This window comes from Aethalodelphis obliquidens, unplaced genomic scaffold, assembly GCF_003676395.1.
Source record: "Aethalodelphis obliquidens isolate GAN/ISIS:26980383/991018 unplaced genomic scaffold, ASM367639v1 scaffold18, whole genome shotgun sequence".
In the NCBI taxonomy this organism is placed as follows: Eukaryota; Metazoa; Chordata; class Mammalia; order Artiodactyla; family Delphinidae; genus Aethalodelphis; species Aethalodelphis obliquidens.
In genome coordinates, this window is record NW_020837962.1 from 14,481,672 (window position 1) to 14,500,360 (window position 18,689).

The 18,689-nt window shown below is 50.9% G+C and overlaps 1 protein-coding gene across 11 annotated transcripts in view; it reads right to left on the reverse strand.

The window, feature by feature from the left end:
- SNX5 (sorting nexin 5) overlaps positions 1-18,689 on the reverse strand; it is a 50,289-nt gene that overhangs the window by 13,082 nt on the left and 18,518 nt on the right. For 3 of the 11 annotated variants that reach the window (XM_027118278.1, XM_027118277.1, XM_027118279.1), the window contains 5 exons: positions 18,449-18,608; positions 15,861-15,946; positions 14,683-14,684; positions 9,537-9,612; positions 1,555-2,742 (listed from right to left, as the gene is read on the reverse strand). In XM_027118278.1, coding sequence (XP_026974079.1) covers positions 2,386-2,742; positions 9,537-9,612; positions 14,683-14,684; positions 15,861-15,946; positions 18,449-18,608 — 681 coding nt within the window. In that variant the 3' untranslated portion in view covers positions 1,555-2,385. Of the gene's footprint in view, positions 1-1,554; positions 2,743-9,536; positions 9,613-14,428; positions 14,613-14,682; positions 14,685-15,860; positions 15,947-18,448; positions 18,609-18,689 lie in introns of those variants that run through there. The other 8 variants (XM_027118270.1, XM_027118269.1, XM_027118275.1 and 5 more) reach the window with 6 other exon arrangements.

Below are 18,689 nucleotides of genomic sequence, written 5' to 3' on the forward strand. Positions count from 1 at the left end.
GTACTGTTTCTAGACCCCAGATAAGTCACTTAGCTTCTCTGTACCTCAGTTTCTTCACCTGTAAAATGGGGCTATGCCTGGAGTGGATGCTGTGGGTGTCCTGCCCGTAACCTGTAGACCCTCACCATTTCCGGGCACAACTTTGCCTGAGGACTTTCTCCAGCCACCATAGCCTGCTCTGCCTGCATCCTTAGAGGAACTAGAGAATGAACACGCCCAGGAGCAGCCATCAACCCAAACTAATGGGAATCGGTATATAAGCACCCCTGCTCCTGAGGGGCCGGAGAACTCAGGTATGAATTCCACACTGCCTCCCAGGCTCTCCAGCAGGACTGAAGTCCAGTTGCTCATGGTGATGATTTGCTTGATTATACAATAATACAATAATAATACAGCAATGGCTGCCCTTCTCTCCCTGTCTCACCTCCCCACACCCCCGAGATCACTTCCCACAGAAAGCCCTTGCCCTTGAATCGTTATAACAAGGTCAGCTTCTGAGGGACCCAAATGAAGGACCTCCCTTCCAACAACATTCTCAGTTGTTGGTAAGCTCAGTCAAAGCTCGTAGACAAAGGTCAAGGTTATCATCATGATATCTTGGCACTTCCTGTCTGCCACGCAAAGGGAGCTCCTGGTCAGCATGACTTGGGTGTTCTCCAGCTTTTGAACCCTAGGGGCTCCCTGGGGGGACTCTAAGGTAGAAGGAACAGAAACCATCAAAGACAACCATTTGGAGCCAAACTAGGTCCTACCTGGTTTGAATGGATCCCGACACAACAATCACGACTTCCAACCTCCAGATGGTGGGGATTTCTGCAAAGACCCAGCTGTGCCGACACACCAAACAACTAAGATATATGTTAGGTATAATCTGGCCCATAATTGATTCAAAAAGAAGATGTGACCTGTGGCCTCAATAGCCCACAGAACCCAAGGAGAATATCTAATAATTAGCCGAGTGAGGGCGGCAGCAAATCCTAGAAAACCGAGGGGAACCAGAAAACACGGGGCTGGTCCAAAGGGTACAGGGGCCCTGAAGGAGCTCCCAGCAGCCAGGGCTGAGAAATGTGAACAATAAAATAAAAAATGATAGTATCAGATTATCACCCACAGAATAAAATATCCCTAAGTCCACACAGATATAAATAAGTATTTGATTAAATAAGTCGGAGCAGAAGGGACAGCTCTTTCTTTTTTAATTTTTTTTTTTTTTTTTTTTTTTTTTTGCCGTACGCGGGCCTCTCACTGTTGTGGCCTCTCCCGTTGCGGAGCACAGGCTCCGGACGCGCAGGCTCAGCAGCCATGGCTCACGGGTCTAGCCGCTCCGCGGCATGTGGGATCTTCCCGGACTGGGGCACGAACCCGTGTCCCCTGCATCGGCAGGCAGACTCTCAACCACTGCGCCACCAGGGAAGCCCTCTTTTTTAATTTTTTAATTTTTATTGGGGTATAGTTGATTTACAATGTTGCGTTAGTTTCAGGTATACAGCAAAGTGAATCAGTTATATATATATATATATATATATATATATATATATATATACATATATCCACTCTTTTGTAGATTCTTTTCCCACATAGGCCATTACAGAGTATTGAGTAGAGTTCCCTATGCTATACAGTAGGTCCTGGGACAGCTCTTTCTTACAGTGGAAATCCAATCAATACATGTGGAAGGAAGGAGGGAGGGAGGGAGGGAGGGAGGGAGGGGAAGCCAAAGAAGTGATGCTGCAGACAAGATCTGATGGAGGCTAGAATCTTGAAAGGTTTAAGGAGAAAAGGCATCTGCACGGCCTCAAGGAATTTCTCCTGAGATGTCTGTCGATGGGGCTGGGGGTGGGGATGGGAGGTGAATATAACCACTCAGGACCACTTGACCAGAGAGCCAGGCATCGCTGCACAAACCAGCATCGTGACCCCGTGGCCCCAGGTCCGAAGCTCCACGGCAGCGGTGCCCTTGCCAGATGTATGCCCTCCACCCAGACATGAGGACCCCACAAAGCCTGGGCTCAGGGGTGTCGGTCAACACTCCTCGCGGGTATCTGGGTCTGGGCAGACAAGGAACAACTTAGGGACTGTTGCTGATAGCAAAGCAGCAGAGATGCAGAACAACTAAATGCACGGGCGGGACCCTGGATGCATTCTTCTGGAGCCAAGAAGGACGTTCGTGGAAAAGCTGGTGAGGTTCACGCAGGGTCTTGGGTTGGATTAAGGGTGTTACGACGAGAGCTAACCTCCTGGCTTTGATCGCTAGGCTGCGGGTTTGTAAGTTTGGGGAAGTTGGGAGAAGAGGACAGGAAACTTTCTGTACTGTTTTTGCAACTTTAATACTATACTTACTACGTTTTACTCCTACTTTTTGAAATGTAGTTCAAAATGAAAAGTTTAGAAAACAGCAGCCAATGTCCAGTTTGCCAGCAATGTCCTTCTTAGAAAAGGAACAATCGCCACACCTGTGCTGATCTGAGCAATGCTCAAAACTGGGACGACAGACCTCAAAATATTCTGCCGCGTGTGAGTGGGGAGGTAAGAGCCAAGGCCTTTTCTCTCTGCAACGCGCCCCCCAGGTTCAGAGGAGGCAAAAATTGCAGGATCGCATCTGAATAAACTTGGCAGAAAAAATGTTTGGTGGCCTGTCCGAGGGCCGGTCACACATTCATCAACAGCATTCGCAGCTCTGGGCTCCCCACTGGGGTCTCCCAGGCCCGTGCACGGCATCCGCCAAGGCCAGGAGCTGATTTCCTGGAAAATAACGTGCAAAACTGTTTCAGACAACACGTCCTTTCACCACAACCTCTACGTGGCTTGTTCGAACTGGGATCAGGAGCCCGTGTTGCAGCCAGGAGCAGTTTGGGACATTTAGAATATTCTCGGGACCTCAGTTCTAGGCCCGTGGACCAGACCCGACATGTGTGGAGCCAGAGGACAGGTTCGAGGTGGAGTCAAGTGACCTGGGAAAGCCATGCTGGGCCCAGGGAGCCTGCTCGCAGAGAAGGGGGAGCCCCCAAGGAAGGACAGGGAAGCAGAGGGCTAGGAGGCGAGGGCTGCCATGTCTGCTGCCGCCCTTTAAGTAAATACCAGCCTGTTTGAGGAATAAATATTGACCAAGGCGAAGAGCAGCACAAGGCCAGGAGGCTGAGGCTGCAGAGGGAGCCTGGCTTAGAAAGGGTCCCCTGGAGAGAGCTCTCAGGATCCCCAGGCCACTGAGGTCCTCTCTCCAGGGCGTTGGAGAGGGGCCCTCACACACGTCCTCGATGTCTTTCAGCTGATGCTCCTGGGGGACTTGGGGTCAGTGGCCAGGATGGGAGCCACACCAGGGGCAAAGGCGTAGCCCAAGGGGCTGTCCCTGGTCTAGGATGAGTGCCAGGCCTAGAAGGTCCTGGGTAAACACAGTCCTGCTTCAGCGGGTGCTTCATGGGTCCCGGGTCCAAAAGGCCTACCAGCATTCTCAGGGTCAGGGGAGCTTCTCAATGTGTGGGTACAGGGCTCTCATCAGAGGCCCCTGGGGAGCTGGGTAAAAATGCACATTCCTGGGCCCCCCGGGCCCCTCCATACACTCAGAGGTGAAGCCTGGGACTGTGCATTTTTAGCACCTTCCCTGGTGATTCTGATGCCGGTTCAGGCATGAGGCCGGTTAGACCCATTTCGCAGAAGAGTAAGTCGAGGCCCAGAGCGGGAAAGGTGGGCACGGCTTCCTTTGGCTGCAAGGCGGGTGAGGGGCAGTGAGGGAGGGAGGGGAGCCCTGGCTTCACCTCTCCTAGCCCCCGGGAACAGCCAGCCGCTTCCACCCTTTGACTGGGAACGTCTTTCCCTCCCCCCACCCAGATTGTACAGATGACTCCTCTGGGCCACGGGGGTCTCAACCTCTGCCTCCAGCCCAGGAAGGAGTCCCTGCCTGTCCTCGGCCCCCAGCCCCTGGCCCTCTCTCCTGGCACTGGCCATGGCAAGTGTGACTGACCACGACCCCCGGAGGCCCCACAGCAGCACGGACACGGGTGCTGGAGCCACAGCCTCAGGGATAGCTCTGCAGCGCCACACTGCCCACCTCCACCCGGCAGCTCTAACAGACGAGGAGCTGGTCCTCCAAGTCCCAGGGCCGTCCCCCATCGGCCTGCCCAGGTCAGGGGAGAAGCTCACCCAGGCCGGACCTCAGGGCTTCAGCCTCACCAGGCATGGGGGCAGCCCTAGCAGGAGGGCAGGGCTGGGAGTAGGGGAGAGGCTCCTGGGATGGGGGGGGTTCCTCCCAGAGGAGGGAGCAGCTGGGGAAGCAAAAGCCAGCACCTGTCACCCCGCCCACCCCCTCCTGACCCGGGTCTCACCTTCCGTGAGGGCTGCATCTCCTGCCCATCCCTTTCGCTCACCAGACGGCCCCTAACGGGCTTGCTGGCAGCTCCCGTGTCCCCCCACCCCAGCCACCCCAGGCTCCACTCCCCTCACACGGGTGTATCCCTGGCCCAGCACTCCCACTTCCTTTGCCTAGAATTGCAGACCCCTCCCCTGCCCAGCCATGGACACCTGCCCTTCCTCGCACGTGGCCACTTCCCTGCTCAAACCCTCAACGGCTCCCTATTACCTGCCGTCTGAATCCTCACTCTGGGGTTTAAGTTCCACCTAAATCTGGCCTCCAAGGTGTCACTGGCAGTGTCATTATTCCATAAGCCTGTTCTGATTACTTATAATAAAAAAGGTAAATATCTCCAGATTCTCCGACCCTCATAGAGATTGGACCTGCTTGTGGCCACTCTTTTCTTCTTTATTCCCACGTGGGATGGAGAAGACACCAGCCACCTCATTACCTTCCCTCACTTTTCCTCTAAGCCTAAAACTGCTCTAAAAAATAAAGTCTCAAATAAAGCCACCCCCTGAAAAAGTACTTGCGAGAGAGGAAGGGAGAGAGTGAGTGTGTTTGGGGTGGGGTGGGGGACCCACACTTGTGCAGAAGGAAAGGCTGGAAGGCTGTGTGGGTGTCTCACCTCTCCATCCTGCCACTCAGTGACTTAACATGTAATTTGGGGGACATTAAAAATCAGTTTAAGGAACTTGGGGGGCAAGAGGCAGTTTGCATGAGAAAAGGCACCAACCACGACATTACACAGGCTGGGTTGGAATCTCCATGGTCACATGGCCTTGGGAGAGTCACTTGTGCCTTTTTCTCTCTGAGCCCTGGCTTCTCACCTACAATGTGTGGGATTATAGTAAATTGCAAACGTGGCCGCAATCTTTGCAGCACCTGCTATCAAAAATTGGATCGATTTGCCCTCCCCTTGAATCTTATATGTTGACAAAACATGTCCGAAGTGACCGTGCCTGTTCCAAGCCCAGACTTGCTCTCCTGGAAGCTTGTCCAGCGGCCACGAGCACAAGCTGGGTAAGGCCTGCTGGGGGCCGGGAGCCAAGAACACTCACCCCAGTGGAGGCTATCTGAAGCCCCCCACCCCAGCCGGCCTGGCCGCTGACCTCAGGCAGTTGAGTAAGCCCAGCTACCAGAAAAACTGCACTGCTAGGTCCAGCCAGTAAAAATAAACAGCTGCTATTTTAAGCTACTAGGTGCTGGGGTGGCTGTTACACAGCACTAGCTAACAGATATACTCACCAAAAATGCCCCGACCTTGCAACCTTTGCCCTTGCTCTTTCCTCGGCCTGGACCCTCTTCCCCAGATACCCACATGCCTTTCTCTCTCATTGTCCTCAGGTCTCTGCTTGGTGAGGCCACCTCAGCAGGTCCACCCCCACTCACCCTCCCAGATGTGTACCTCACCAGAGCACCATCACCTTGCTTCTTTAAGTGCCTGCTTGTTTGCTTACTGTCTCTCTCACCCCAACACTCACAGTAGATTAAAGCTCCACAAGGGCAAGGACAGTGATTCCTGCCCGGCTGGCTCTGCACCACCCTTGGTGGCTTCATGCCGGCAGCCCCCCATTGGCCCGCCTTGCTCTGGATTCTCACTGCCCTGGTCTTTGCATTCGAACGGTCCCTTTAGAGTGTAAAAGGGACTCCACACCATCTATTGGTCCCCTTTCCCTCCATCCACCACTGGGGACACTCCCACCTCTATTTTTCAGAGGGGAAACTGGGGTCTGAGTGACTTGCCAAAGGAGATGGGGGTATTTCAAGGCACATCTTGCCCAGAGCTCCCTCAGACCACTGGACAGAGGTACCTCCTGCCTCCTAGCCCAGGGACCCACTGGAGCCCTGGTTGTGAGACCGCGCTGGAGCCTTTTCTTCTGCTCCAGGCTGCACTGGGGCCTGACCTGCCCTCCCCGCAGAAGTTGTTCCAACAATCCCAGTGCCTCATGACGCTGACCTCAGCACTGTTTAATGTGAAGCACACCACAGGGGTCTTAGACTTTGGCCTGGGGTCCCTCTACACCGAGAGCTTCAGAGACTAAGGAAGAGGGGCAAGGAGGGGGTCCCCTGCAGCCTCGGGGCTACTGCCACCTGCACCTCAACCTCCCTCCCACCCCCATGGGCACCTTGGGGTTGTCCTAGTAATTTGGGAGGAAAAGCACCGAGGGCAAGTCTCTGGAGTTCCCGGGTGGGCACTCCGTCCTGTTTGCCGTGGTTCGGGCTCTTCCCAAGCGTACGGGGAGGACTTGGGCACGTTGTATTTGGGATGTGGCCCGGGAAGCCCTGGAAGGGGGTGTGGAGGTGAGTGGGGTCTGGGACTGTGGACCCACCTCTAACTCATCCCACCGAGGGCCAAGGACCCCCCAGCTCCTGCCCCTCTCCAGGTGGGGTCCCTCCCAGGGGAGCAGCCAGGCCCGGGGGCAGAGGGCCAGCTGTATGTGCAGGAACAGCAACAGGTGGCCTTGGTGGCCAGGGTTGAACCCAGGGTACCTGCAGTGCCGTGCGGGACAGAGACCAAAGAGTGGCTCCCCAGTGGCTGTGTCAGACGAGAGCAGGGCCAGGAGGAGGGCTCACGTGGCTGACTCTCCATCTCCAGACCGAATGCAGGGTTTTCCGAGCCCACCTGGCTAAGGGCCTTTGTGTGTACACAGTATTCTCGGAGGGCAGCTCCAGTCTGGGGAGCAGGTCTAGGCCACTTTGAGAGCTGCCCACCTGGCCAGAGTAAAGCCTGTTGCCTCTGGCTACCCTGCAGGCGCCTGAGATATGAACTCTGGCGGAGCTGGAACTCCTAGAATTAGCCCCAAGGAAAGTGGCTCCAAACCAGTGGAACAAACAGCAGTGATTGGGAGTCTGCTGTGTGCACGGCCCTCAGCCAGGAGATGGCAGGATGGATAACAGGACGACCTCACTTTTGTGAAGCACTGACTGCGCCGCTCAAGGCTTTGCGTGGACCATCTCCCTCGGTCCTCACAGCCCCTCCAGCTAGTCGGAGCTATGACACTCATCCGAGATGACACTGATATTCCAGCATCTCAGGTATGCGCGGGGGCCCATACCTCCCCAGCTGGACCCTCTACTGTGCTCAGAGCAAGCCCCACCCTGTCCCCCGTCCCTGCGCACATGTGCAGAGGCCTGAGCTTCGGGAGCGGAACCCCTGTCACTGCTGATGGGAGGGAGGCAGATAACTTGGCCTGGATGACGTGGAAGCGTCAGAGTCCTTACCCACAGGAGACACAGTCCAGGCAGAGAAACAAGCCCCGGAGGCAAATGAGCAAGAGAAGTTAAACCCCAACACAACACAGTGACACAGGAGAGGGTGCCACCCAGAGCCAGACGCTGGGCACCAGCTGTCCTGCCCCTGCTCTTTACCAACCCTGTGGTTTCTAACAAGTGTCTGAAAAGGCACTTAGAACAGCACTGGGTGGATGGAGGGGCCGCTGCCTCCTACTCTAAACTGTTCGCGACAGATCTTCCCACCCCTTGCAGGGCTCTGCAAACAGCCGCTGCCCCCCTCCGCCCTCCCCCAGAGGGATCAGCCAGCAGGAAAGCAGCCCCTTCACTAAGGCAGGGATGGGCCTCCTACTGCAAATGGAGTCCCCAGGCCTTGGGACACTGCTGGGGAGACAACAAAATTAGAGGGAAGGGCAGTGAGCAAATCACAGAGTGGGAGTGGGCGGTTCAGAGAGCCTCTCATTAGGCTGGTGAGCTGTGCAGTGTGAGCCCAGGCCCTGCGGAGGGGTTACCTACCTCCTGGGGGGCTGAGGGCCCCTCTGAAGCCCAGGGCACCCCAGCCTCGGCTTCCGCCTTCTGGGCAGACCCTGTCCCCTCACTGTAGGGGAGGAGCCAAGGGGCTGCCGGAGGGACCCTTTGACCTGTGTGCCCGGCCGAGCCTCATTTTCCTCATCTGTGAAATGGGGCTTATGAGAACCTGGCTCACAGGCAATGACCAGGGATCCACCTAAACAAGTGGTTCTGATCCTGCCTCTCCATCAGAACCACGGTGAGTGCTGTGAACTGCCAGCACTGGGGCTGTACCCCCCAGCACTGAAATCAGAACCTTGGGGGTGGGCCCAGCCATCAGCATTTAAAAATCTCCCACACCAACAGCAGGTTGAGACTAGACCAGGCCTGCGAAAGCGGCTACAACTCCTTGGTTCGTGTCACCAACACCAAGTTAAATGGCCAATTTGGAGTCGCCCTCCCAGATCCCCACCCTCCTAGAACAGAGGCTACTTGAGGTCAGGGCCCTCATCTGTCACAGCCACCTTTGCAGCCCCAGGGCCTGGGACGGTACATGGCATACAGTGTTTGTTGAATGAATGCTGGTAACAGAACGAAACCTTACATCTACAGGGAATCTAGGGTCAGCAATCAGCGGTGCTGAATACTCGAGGGCGTTTGGAAAGACAGCCCTGCCTCTCCACTAAGCAGTGGTCACTCCTTCCACAGACATCTGCCAAGGACCCACTGCATGGCAGGCACTGTTCCAGGCGTCCAGGCACATGAGGGAACAGAAAAGGTGTGGAGCCCTGCCCAGCCTCCTTGAGCTCACAGTCCAGCAAAGAGAGACAGAAAATGAGCTGAACATATCAAGAGTAAAGATGGAGAGGTTTGTGAACATTTTTTCAAGTAGGTAAAGTAGATCAGGAATTAAGTAGGATGGTGAGGGAGGCCTCAATGAAAGGCAAGATCTGAGCAAAGACTGGAAGCATGTGAGGAAAGGAGCCAAGGGCATGTGGGAGAACATTCCAGCTCAGGGCCCGGGGTGGAAGTGAGCTGGGTTCCTGGGGGACTGAGGGAGTTCCAGCTACAAATGACCACAAATTTAGCGCATGAAACAAGCACCATCTTACCGCGCTCAGGGATTCTGTGGGTCAAGGACTCAGGGCCTAGGGGGACAGCTTGTCTCTGTAACACATCGTCTGGGGCCTTAGCTGGGGAGCCGCAACTGTCCTGGGGTGAATGACTGGACCTGGCTTTCTCTAGAGGACACTGGCCAATACAGTAGCCACCAGAAACATGTGGCTGTTTATTCAAATTTTTATAAATTGAAAAGTCACTTCTTGCTAATTCCCTGACAGTCCAGTGGTTAGGACTCGGTACTTTCACCGTTGTGGCCCAGGTTCGATCCCTGGCTGGGGAACCAAGATCCCACAAGCTGTGGGAAAGAAAAAAAAAAAAACCTCACTTCCTCAGCTGTACTAGCTGCATTCCGGGTGCCAGACTTTGCAAATAAAAATGCAGGATGCCCAGTAAATTTGGATCTGAAAAACAACACATAATTGTTCTGGTATAAATATATTCCAAATATTGCATGAGACATACTTAACACTAAATAAGTAGTGTTGAATTCAGAAACAATTTGACAGGGTGTTCTGTGTTTTCTCTACACCAGAACTACCATGTGGCCGACAGGCACCTCGCTAGACCACACAGACAGAACCTTCCCATCACACGGAAAGTTCTATTGTCTGCTTCCTGGGCTGGGATGGCTTGAAGGCTTGGGCTTAGCTGGGACCCGCGACCTCCTGCATGTGGCTTGGCTTCTCCCAGCACAGCAGCTGGAGACAGAGAGAGACAGAGACCAGAGGCAAGAGAGAGAGCAAGGCTTCCTCTGGTCCCTACCGGGAAGTTCCACCCCCACCCCACCCACAGTGTCACTCTGTCCCATTCTATGGATTACAAACGTGTCACTAAAGCCAGCCCAGGTTCAAGGGGAGGGGAAGTAAATTCCTGTGCCGGGCAGTCACATTACAGAAGCACACAGGGGACGTGGACACCTTTGGAAAATACAACCTCAGGGTGGGGTCTACAAATCAGGTGGGGTCTTGCAGTCGTTGGAAGGACTTGTGACTTTATGTTGCATCAGATGGGGGCATCCTGAAAGGGTGTTTTGTGGATGAGGGTAATGATCAGATTCAGGTTTTAAACTGAAACGTTAGGAGCGAAGTGGGGGACCGTGAGCTCGTCCAGCAAGTGGCTGCCAGTGCTGGTGATGCGGAGGCTCCCTGACAATCCCGGCCCCTGCCCACCTCCTCTCTGCTTACCCAACAAGGACCCTCGCGACAGCACCCCACACTGGCCTGTCCCCGGCCCCCTCAGTGGGACAAGCGCTTTGCAGGCGGTGTGAACGGGCCCAAAGGCAAAAACCAGACTCCAGAAAAAACACTTGTGCAAGCCCCACAGGCTTCTGAGCAGGCGTTTCCAGAGTTTCCCTCTCGACATGGGCTTTATCCATCACCTGTTTGTGGGCGCTCACCGGCTGCTTCCCTTTTCCTCCCCCTCCTCCTCTGGCCACTTTTTCTGCCCCCAAATCCATGCCGCATGCCTCCCAACAAGACCAAATGGGCTCGTGATACGATCAACCCCGAGGACAGGGAGGCCCCAAGAGCCTCTGTTGGAGCCAAAGGCTGACTCACCCTCGAGCGACCTGCTCAGCTGCTTTGCAGGAACCTCCCTTCCCCAGACAGGACAGGCCACTGTGGCATTGGGACTCCCACCACTAGGCCAGGAATTAGCACGTGTACCAGGCCTGAATCTGGGGAAATTGGTACTAGCCTAAGCCCAGCAGCAGCGTTTTAGTTTGCTGTCCCGGAATCTTGCCCTGTCTTAGGTTGATCCTCCAGAGAAGGCAGAGTCCCCTCCTGTGATTCTGCAGTGTGAGGGGACATGGCCAAGTACAGACACACAATCTCCATTCCATCTCCAAATTCCACCAAAATGACAAGAGTCTGCAGCGTGGCAGTTAAAAAATGAGGCCAGTAAACAGTTCCTGAAACGTTAAGCATCTGGCCAGCCTTCCACTACATGATCTGTGCAGCAAGCTTCAGCGGAAATCCTATCCCGACCCCGCAAGCCTCTCCCCTTTGACTGATGCTAAAAAATCCTCCTTCAGCTGAGGGTGCACCAGATGAATTAATGCAAGAGCTGGAAGGCAGTCATCAGAAATAAAATGGCTGTGGGCTGGGATTATGGGCTCTCCTTTTTCCTGAGTGTTTTGAAGATTACAGGTCTCACAATTTAACAAGCTTTAAAAAGAGGTTTTGTAAAGCATGAAAGTAAGACCCAATTAAAATTAAAATCTTCCTAAAATGGCTATGTAAGTCTTTGGTTTAACAAGTGAAGACTTTGCGGGAGGGGAAAAAAGATTGCTGAAGAGATGCCCGAGGGTGGGAAGGCCAAGAAACCCTCACTTCCTCCACACTTGACTTCCGGGGGTCCTGCCCTCTTTCTGGTGGGACTGGCAGTGGAAAGACAAAGAAACAAAAGGTGTTCAGGCCTCTGGACCACGGAGACCATTCCAAAGGGAGAGAGAAGGTACTCAGCGGTTAGGAACCTCCAGAAACCAAGCCCTACTCTGGCATCCTGAACTGTAAAATACACTACCTACATAGGTAGGGGGGAAATCAGAAGCATATTAACTGACTTTTATGGGATGTGGTAAAATAGGATTTTTACTTCCTAGTTTAGTTTGTATTGTCTGAATTCCTTTTTGGTAGTCAGAACTAAAGATTAAAAACAGAAATTAAATGCCTTTTGAATGGCAACTAACTAAACCTGCAATAAGGAGTCACTCTGCTCTGCCCACCCAAGCAAGGGGAGCCGTGCATCTGTTTTGAGGGGCATGGGGAACAGGGCTGGGGGAGGCTCCTCCTGGACCGCTCAGCTCCCAGCTGTCTCTCCAGTTCATAACCGGCCCCTGCCCAGCTGTGGTGCTCCCGGCCTTCCTTCCAGACTTGTCACACGGCCCAGCTCTGAACCCATTACCTCCCATCTGTCTGACACCAGTCCCAGAACGCAAGGAGCAGCCTCAGCAACAGAGAGTGTCTTGGGTCACCCAGAGAGGGCTGCCGCTCTGGGAAGAGACCATCGGAAACAACTCTGCAGACACCGGGCTGCCCCTCTGTCCCACAAGCTGAGGGCACGTGTGGGATCTGGGTGACTCTGCCCCTACAGGTGGAAGCTGACGGTGCAAGGTGACTTCCAAATGGAAACCACATCTTACAGCTGGGTCTAGGCATCACCTCAGATGAACCTCGAAGGCAGCACCTGACATGCGCTGTATGTGGTACAGAAGGGTCACTAGCCACCAGGTCTCTCAGAGCAATCCTCAACCCTACAGCACACTCACTGAAGCTTTCAGAACACCCCAACAAAAGTCTCCCACACATCACTCAGAAGTGGCCCCAATTCACCCATGGGCTTGAGGAAAAGCATTTTAGAGTGCTCTGTGCCCACCTGTGCCCCTGGAAGGTGCCTGGGCAGCTGTAAGTTTCCCACTTGGCTCTCCTCCTGCTGAGGCTGCACAAGGTAGCCCCTCCCTTGGGTCTGCACCCTCTGCCGCCCCACAGGCGGCACATAGATGTCAGCACCCAGTCCCACACCGAGCCTTGCCCTCCTGCATCAGGGCGTTGGCTCCCTCTTAGCCAGGTCGCCTGGCTCCTCAGGAAGAGCCCAGGTTTGCAGAGACAGCAATGGCTCCACTGGCCGACGTGGGCAGGGAAGGGGAGAACTAGAAACACCCTCACCCGCCCAGAACCCCGTGCAGTTTCACGAATGACCAGCAGGCCCATGAAGACTTTAGTGCAGAAGGTAAACACAAACACTCTTGAGATCACTCGTATAAAATTAACTTGAGGGGCACCTAGTTTAAAGCACTGCTGCACCTTACAGATCTGTCTGGTTCAGCAGGGTGCCCCCTTAGCCACCAAGCAGGGCCGGGACTTGGACCCCAGCGTCCCAACCACCTGTTTCACATCCAGCAACAGACCTAGTCCAAAGTGGCCCCCAGTCAAGGGCTGAGGCAAGGCGAGCCATAGCCAGAACTCCTGGGACCAGCTGTGACCCAGGTACACTAGGCAGAGTCGCACACCCCAACGCCACATGACGCCTGTGTTACTGTGGGGGACCCGGGGGTGACAGGTGTGCGGGAACCGAGATGTGGTTAGGAACCCAGACTGGAGCACAGCTTGTTTAAATGCACTCGCTTCCTGCACCACGCCTCCCTCCCAAACGCTTTACGTGAAGGGAGCAGGAATTACTGTGTCTAGGCTCGTTTAGTAAATTTCAGTCACTGTAACTGGCTGGGAGGGCAAGACTTCAGCATCAGTTTAACATCAGAAAAAGTGACCTATGGTGTCCAAAACCAGAGTTTTACAACCCTCACACCAGTTACAGCTGATTAAAACACAGGCTAAAAGAAGTGGGTAAACTTTTTACATAGTCTCAAAGTATCTTTCGAATAATTACAAAAGATAGACATAAACCTGGCAGGCACCACCTTAAGGCTCAGTCACACCGATGATGGGACAGATATACCCTTAAAAACAGGTCTGTAGTCTTCTAAACTGTTAAGATTAGAACAGAGTCTGGGACAATGCCTGGCAGATACCAAAGCCCTCACCACCCCCAAGGCTTAGCTGCAAGTGCAGTCTTAGGGCACACCTGGCCTTGTTTCCCACAAAAACACTCCATAGTAGAGCATGGATTATTTTATTGTACACTTTATAAAAAGTCCAAACACACATACCACCCCCCCCATTAGGTAGGGGGTTCACATCTTTCTTAATGTAGATCTGGCCACCTTCTAAATTAGGCCTTATTACTTGTTCTTATACCCTTAAGATGCTTCTCTTCCCTCAAATATTTATCTCCCAACTACAAAAATGGAGTTGCAAAGGGTGTATATAAAGATATGAGATTTTTCTTCCTCTTGTTATAGTACAAACAACTCAAGGTGATTAAAGAACCAGGAGAGTAAGAAAGGGGGAAATTACCTAATGAAGAGATGGAATGTCCCTCATCTGTAACAAGCGGCTGACTCATCTGTTATAATTGGCACCTACCCTAAAGTAACCGGTTTGTAGGGGCATGGGCACAGGGAACAGTGAGGCAGTGTATGCCAGACCACTGCTTACACAGACTCCAGAAGGCGCAAGATTCCCGCACCCTTTCTTAATTACGAAAGACAAATTAGAGGAGAACCCAGTACTTAGATTCTACCCGCTCTGAGGTATTAAATGCATAAAGATTAGTTATGTCGAAGTAGCATGCAATAGAAATATTTTTGAACCAACATGGTTAAGTGTTAAGATCTTTAGAAATCAAAATATTTATTCACATAATTTTAAACTAAAGCCAAAGGTAATAAATCTTCCGTGGTAATGATCTGAGTGCAAGTGATGCGGGCTTTCTTCACATTCACGTCCTTCGTTCAGTTGTTCTTGAACAAGTCGATGCAGCTCTGCAGGAGGGAGACGTTGTTCTAGAAGACAGACGTCGGGGCACTGGTGAGGCATGGGCCTCAGACCTACCAACTTCACTTGTCACAAGACATCTGGCCGGGTACTTGTTTTTCATTCAATGACCCCTGAACCACAATTCCCCTCATCCCAATTTCACGTTGGGGATTTCCTCACCCTCAGAAGGGCTGGTCAGCACTTCAGCACCTCCACCCCACACCCCAGGTTTGCTCCCACTGCAATCATGCCAATCCCACTCACGTGACTTAACCTAAATGTGGTATTTGAAAGCCTTGGAAATACTGGATAAAAAGTTGTTAAAAAGTAGTTATGGGTGAGATTATAAATGAGATTACAAATGATAAATATTCACATAGGACTTGGCAGGAAATACTGTACAAAGTACTCACTTTAAAGGAATTCAAAAAACCTAGAATACTCAGAACACTATCATAAATGACCCATAAATGATACTTTAAAACTCCAATTTAAAAGGTCATATATACAGCAGGACTTAAAGAGGCAAGTGAGTAAGCATCTCTGTTGTGGTCAAAATAAAGAAATTCAAAATACATACAAACGTTCAGTCTTCCTGCTTTAACCAGCACAGATGGCCAGTGACAGTGACCTGACTGCCCTGGCTCAGACAGCACCCTGAGGCTCAGTATCTGCTGTACCCAGGAACCACCCAAAGAGCCCAGAAACCCTGAGTGAATGAGCCTGGGCACAAAAAAAAACAAAAACAAAAATTCCCTAAGAGCTCCCCAGTAGGATTCTAATATGCTCTAGCACTGAGAACCACTGTTCTCCCATCTTTTCTGGGCTAAATTATGCTACAGACATTATGAGGAAGTTTTCCTCCCTTTTAAACCAAAAGGGAATTAATATCAGAAGACACTTAGCAAATTAGAAAACTATTTAAAAAAAAATCTTCCATGAAAACTCCAGATAACGAAGAGCTTATAAATGCTATGATGGATGCTCACAAATTACTGGAAAAACTCCTTCAGGGTGTGGCCCGCAAGGACGTCAAGAGAGAAGCTGGGTAACCGCCACCAAGAATGCTCTTCTCAAAAAGCAGTATTTCATCAAGACATACGGAGTTTTGGTTTGCAGTGGAAAAAATACTCTGACAAGTGGCTCCCACCCACACCTCAGGGGATTAAAACCTCAAACCAAATGCCATCTGCTTGATGACACTGGAATAGTGAATTGGTAAATAACTTGAAAAAGACCCCCCAAAGTTGACTTAGTTTGAAGGTAACACTTACCCTGGCATGCTTTATTTCCAGTTCAGACATTTCAATCAGATTCTTCCTAAATGCTGCCACTCTCTTTCGTTTGAAATTGATTAGCTCTACAAAGCAAAGTTTACCAAGAAAAACAGAACAATCTTCATCTTTAACTTCCAAATACCATTTTTACAAATAAAATGATCTCCAAAGTTTTGGTACCCTACAACCACATTTTCTCACATTTTTGTTATCTCTGCCATTGGAACACACCCCCAGTCACCAAGAATGGCCCCTGAACACCTGGAGGTTTCTGAGTTGAGCTGCCTTGCCCTTTCCCTCTGGGAACCAGTGCTTGTGGAGGGTGGGCTAGGGAGGTAGTGGGCCACACATACTTGCACCAATGACCTTTTTATGGATCATTTTTAAACTTTGAAAACTGCTTTTTTGTGGCTATTTCTACAGAACATGCCACCTTTGTGTCTATATCCATCATGAAAATTCAGGATCACTGTCCTATCAGACTCCCTCTGATTCCTTCCACACACTTGTGAACTCAGGCTCTACCCTGCAGCTCTCACCATCATTCCTGTAATCAAAATCCTCCCTTAGCTTAAGCTGGTGCTCAGAGTCCTGTATCTTGTCTACACAGCACCATCCAACAGAAATGTAATACAAGCAGCCACATTAAAAAATAAAAACTCAAAAAATGCATAGTGATGTTAACGATAGTAACTCGGATACATCAGGCTGGTTTTGTCAGATGTCAAAATAAGCTCTTCTCCTTCCCTCCAGGACCAGAACTCCAGACTGACCCATCTGTCTCCCAGGACACCTGCCCACTGCCCTGTGCTTCTGCAAGAGTTCCCATCAATTCAGCCACAATCTTAGAACCTCAACCTAAGACAAACAGGCTAGGAGCCATTTATCTCATTATTCTACAGAGTACTGCACTTTTAAATAGTGTACACCCAGGCTTACATTTTGAATAAGGAGGATAAGATCAAACAACAAAGGGACAAACCTTGGGCAATAGAGACAAGCCTAATCTGGCACCATTGTAAAGCTTTGTGGCTTCTCTTTAAAAAAATTCTCAAAGCCACTAAACTCTGGCCTATATAATAACCTAAGATTTCAACTCAGTAGTTTTGAAGTGTTCTTTTTCCTTATAAATTTAAATTAGCTGTTTTTTTTTTAAAAAGCTAGAATTTTTATTTAAACTACAGTGCAGCAAGAAAGAGGTTCCTCTGAAAGAATACAAAGGGCAGCCATGGGAGCATGTCTGCAGGCCATTTGCAAAGACTGTACAGAGAAGCCCTGTCCCTCAGTGAGGGCACCGGAGTCCTGAACAGAGAGAAGCCAAGACAAAGGAGCAGAGCTCTTCCAGATACACCGGGACTGCAGCGCCAAAGAGGAGGGGGAAGTTCTGAGGAAACAGTCTTATAATGAGATACGGATTCCACATGGAAACCTGAGTTTTGAAGGGGGAGGGTGTTTTGAGGGTGAATCAAGTGTCCACTCTAATTTACATTCACATTCTGGAAGACACAGTCTTTACTTTTTGCTCTGGCATGTTCCATGGCCCCTAAGAACTTCAGGGCAGGGAGATCCCCACTAAGGAAAAGACTACCTAGAGTACACTCATGTTCAATGGATATGGTACACCATCTCCCAATTTTATTTTATTTTTTTGGCCATGCTGCGTGGCATGCGGGATCTTAGTTCCCTGACCAGGGATTGAACCTGTGCCCCCTGCATTGGAAGCACAGGGTCTTAATCACTGGACCACCAGGGAATTCCTAAATTATATTTTAAAAGCCCCTTACTCTGGAATGGTAGAAGGCAAGAACCAACCCTGTGGAGATGGAATACAACTGAGTCATTATCACAGACTCATGATCCCTGAAGAGTATATACATGTATGCACACATCCTGATATTTCCCCACTGTTGGCTGAAAGGTCTAGAAGCAGAGGCACCCCAGAAGAAATGAGCACACGTAGCACTCAATCTGGGCTCCTGGAAGAAATGGCGATTTTCATGGCTGGAGTAGAAAAGGTCTAAGATTAGCACAAAACATCTAATCCTCAAAAATACGGGGCTGTCATAAGGCCACGCCAGCTTTAAGGGCGCTCTCACTGGCTCAGTCTGGACAGTAGGAACACCAAAATAATTTCGTATAGTCATGAATTTTAAAACTGTTTGAAAACAGGAATCCATGGGTCTAATGAAGATGATAAAAAAAATATGGGAGAGAAGGGAAGGCTTGTGTTAATAAAGGATAGACAGCACCAAGTGCTGACCTGGAGGAGTGGGGGAGAGGACAACTCTGTATTGTATCAAAGGTCACCAAAGTTGGTAACTGTACTGTAGGGATGTAAGAGAAACACAGCGAAGTTTTCAGGGATAAAACGACTAAGAAAGATACAACTTAATCTCAAATGGTTAAAAAAAAACCACCCAGATATGTTTATAAAATCACACAAGTAGGAGCACATGTACGTGTGCAAGTGACAAGGCAGAGGATGTATGGGTGTTCTCTGTACCATTTGTGCAACTTCTCTCTGTAAGCTTGAGATTATTTCCTAATAAAAAGCAAAAAGTAAATAAAAAGTGGCCCCACTCAACCTTCTTTTGCAGATTCAGAAAGCTGTTCAAATTTCTGGCAGCATTCCTGCTGGTGTGCCTCAGCCAGCTTGACATCTTTGCTTTTTAACCGGGCCTTATCCAACGCCTTGTTTGAATTCTCATAGTCAATGAGGGCTTTAGTGCGTCTGTATAAGAGATCCTGAGAAGAAAATTAACAGATATGATGCATGGTAGTTAAACCAATACCGAAAAACCTCTAGAACAGAACAGGAAGACTATC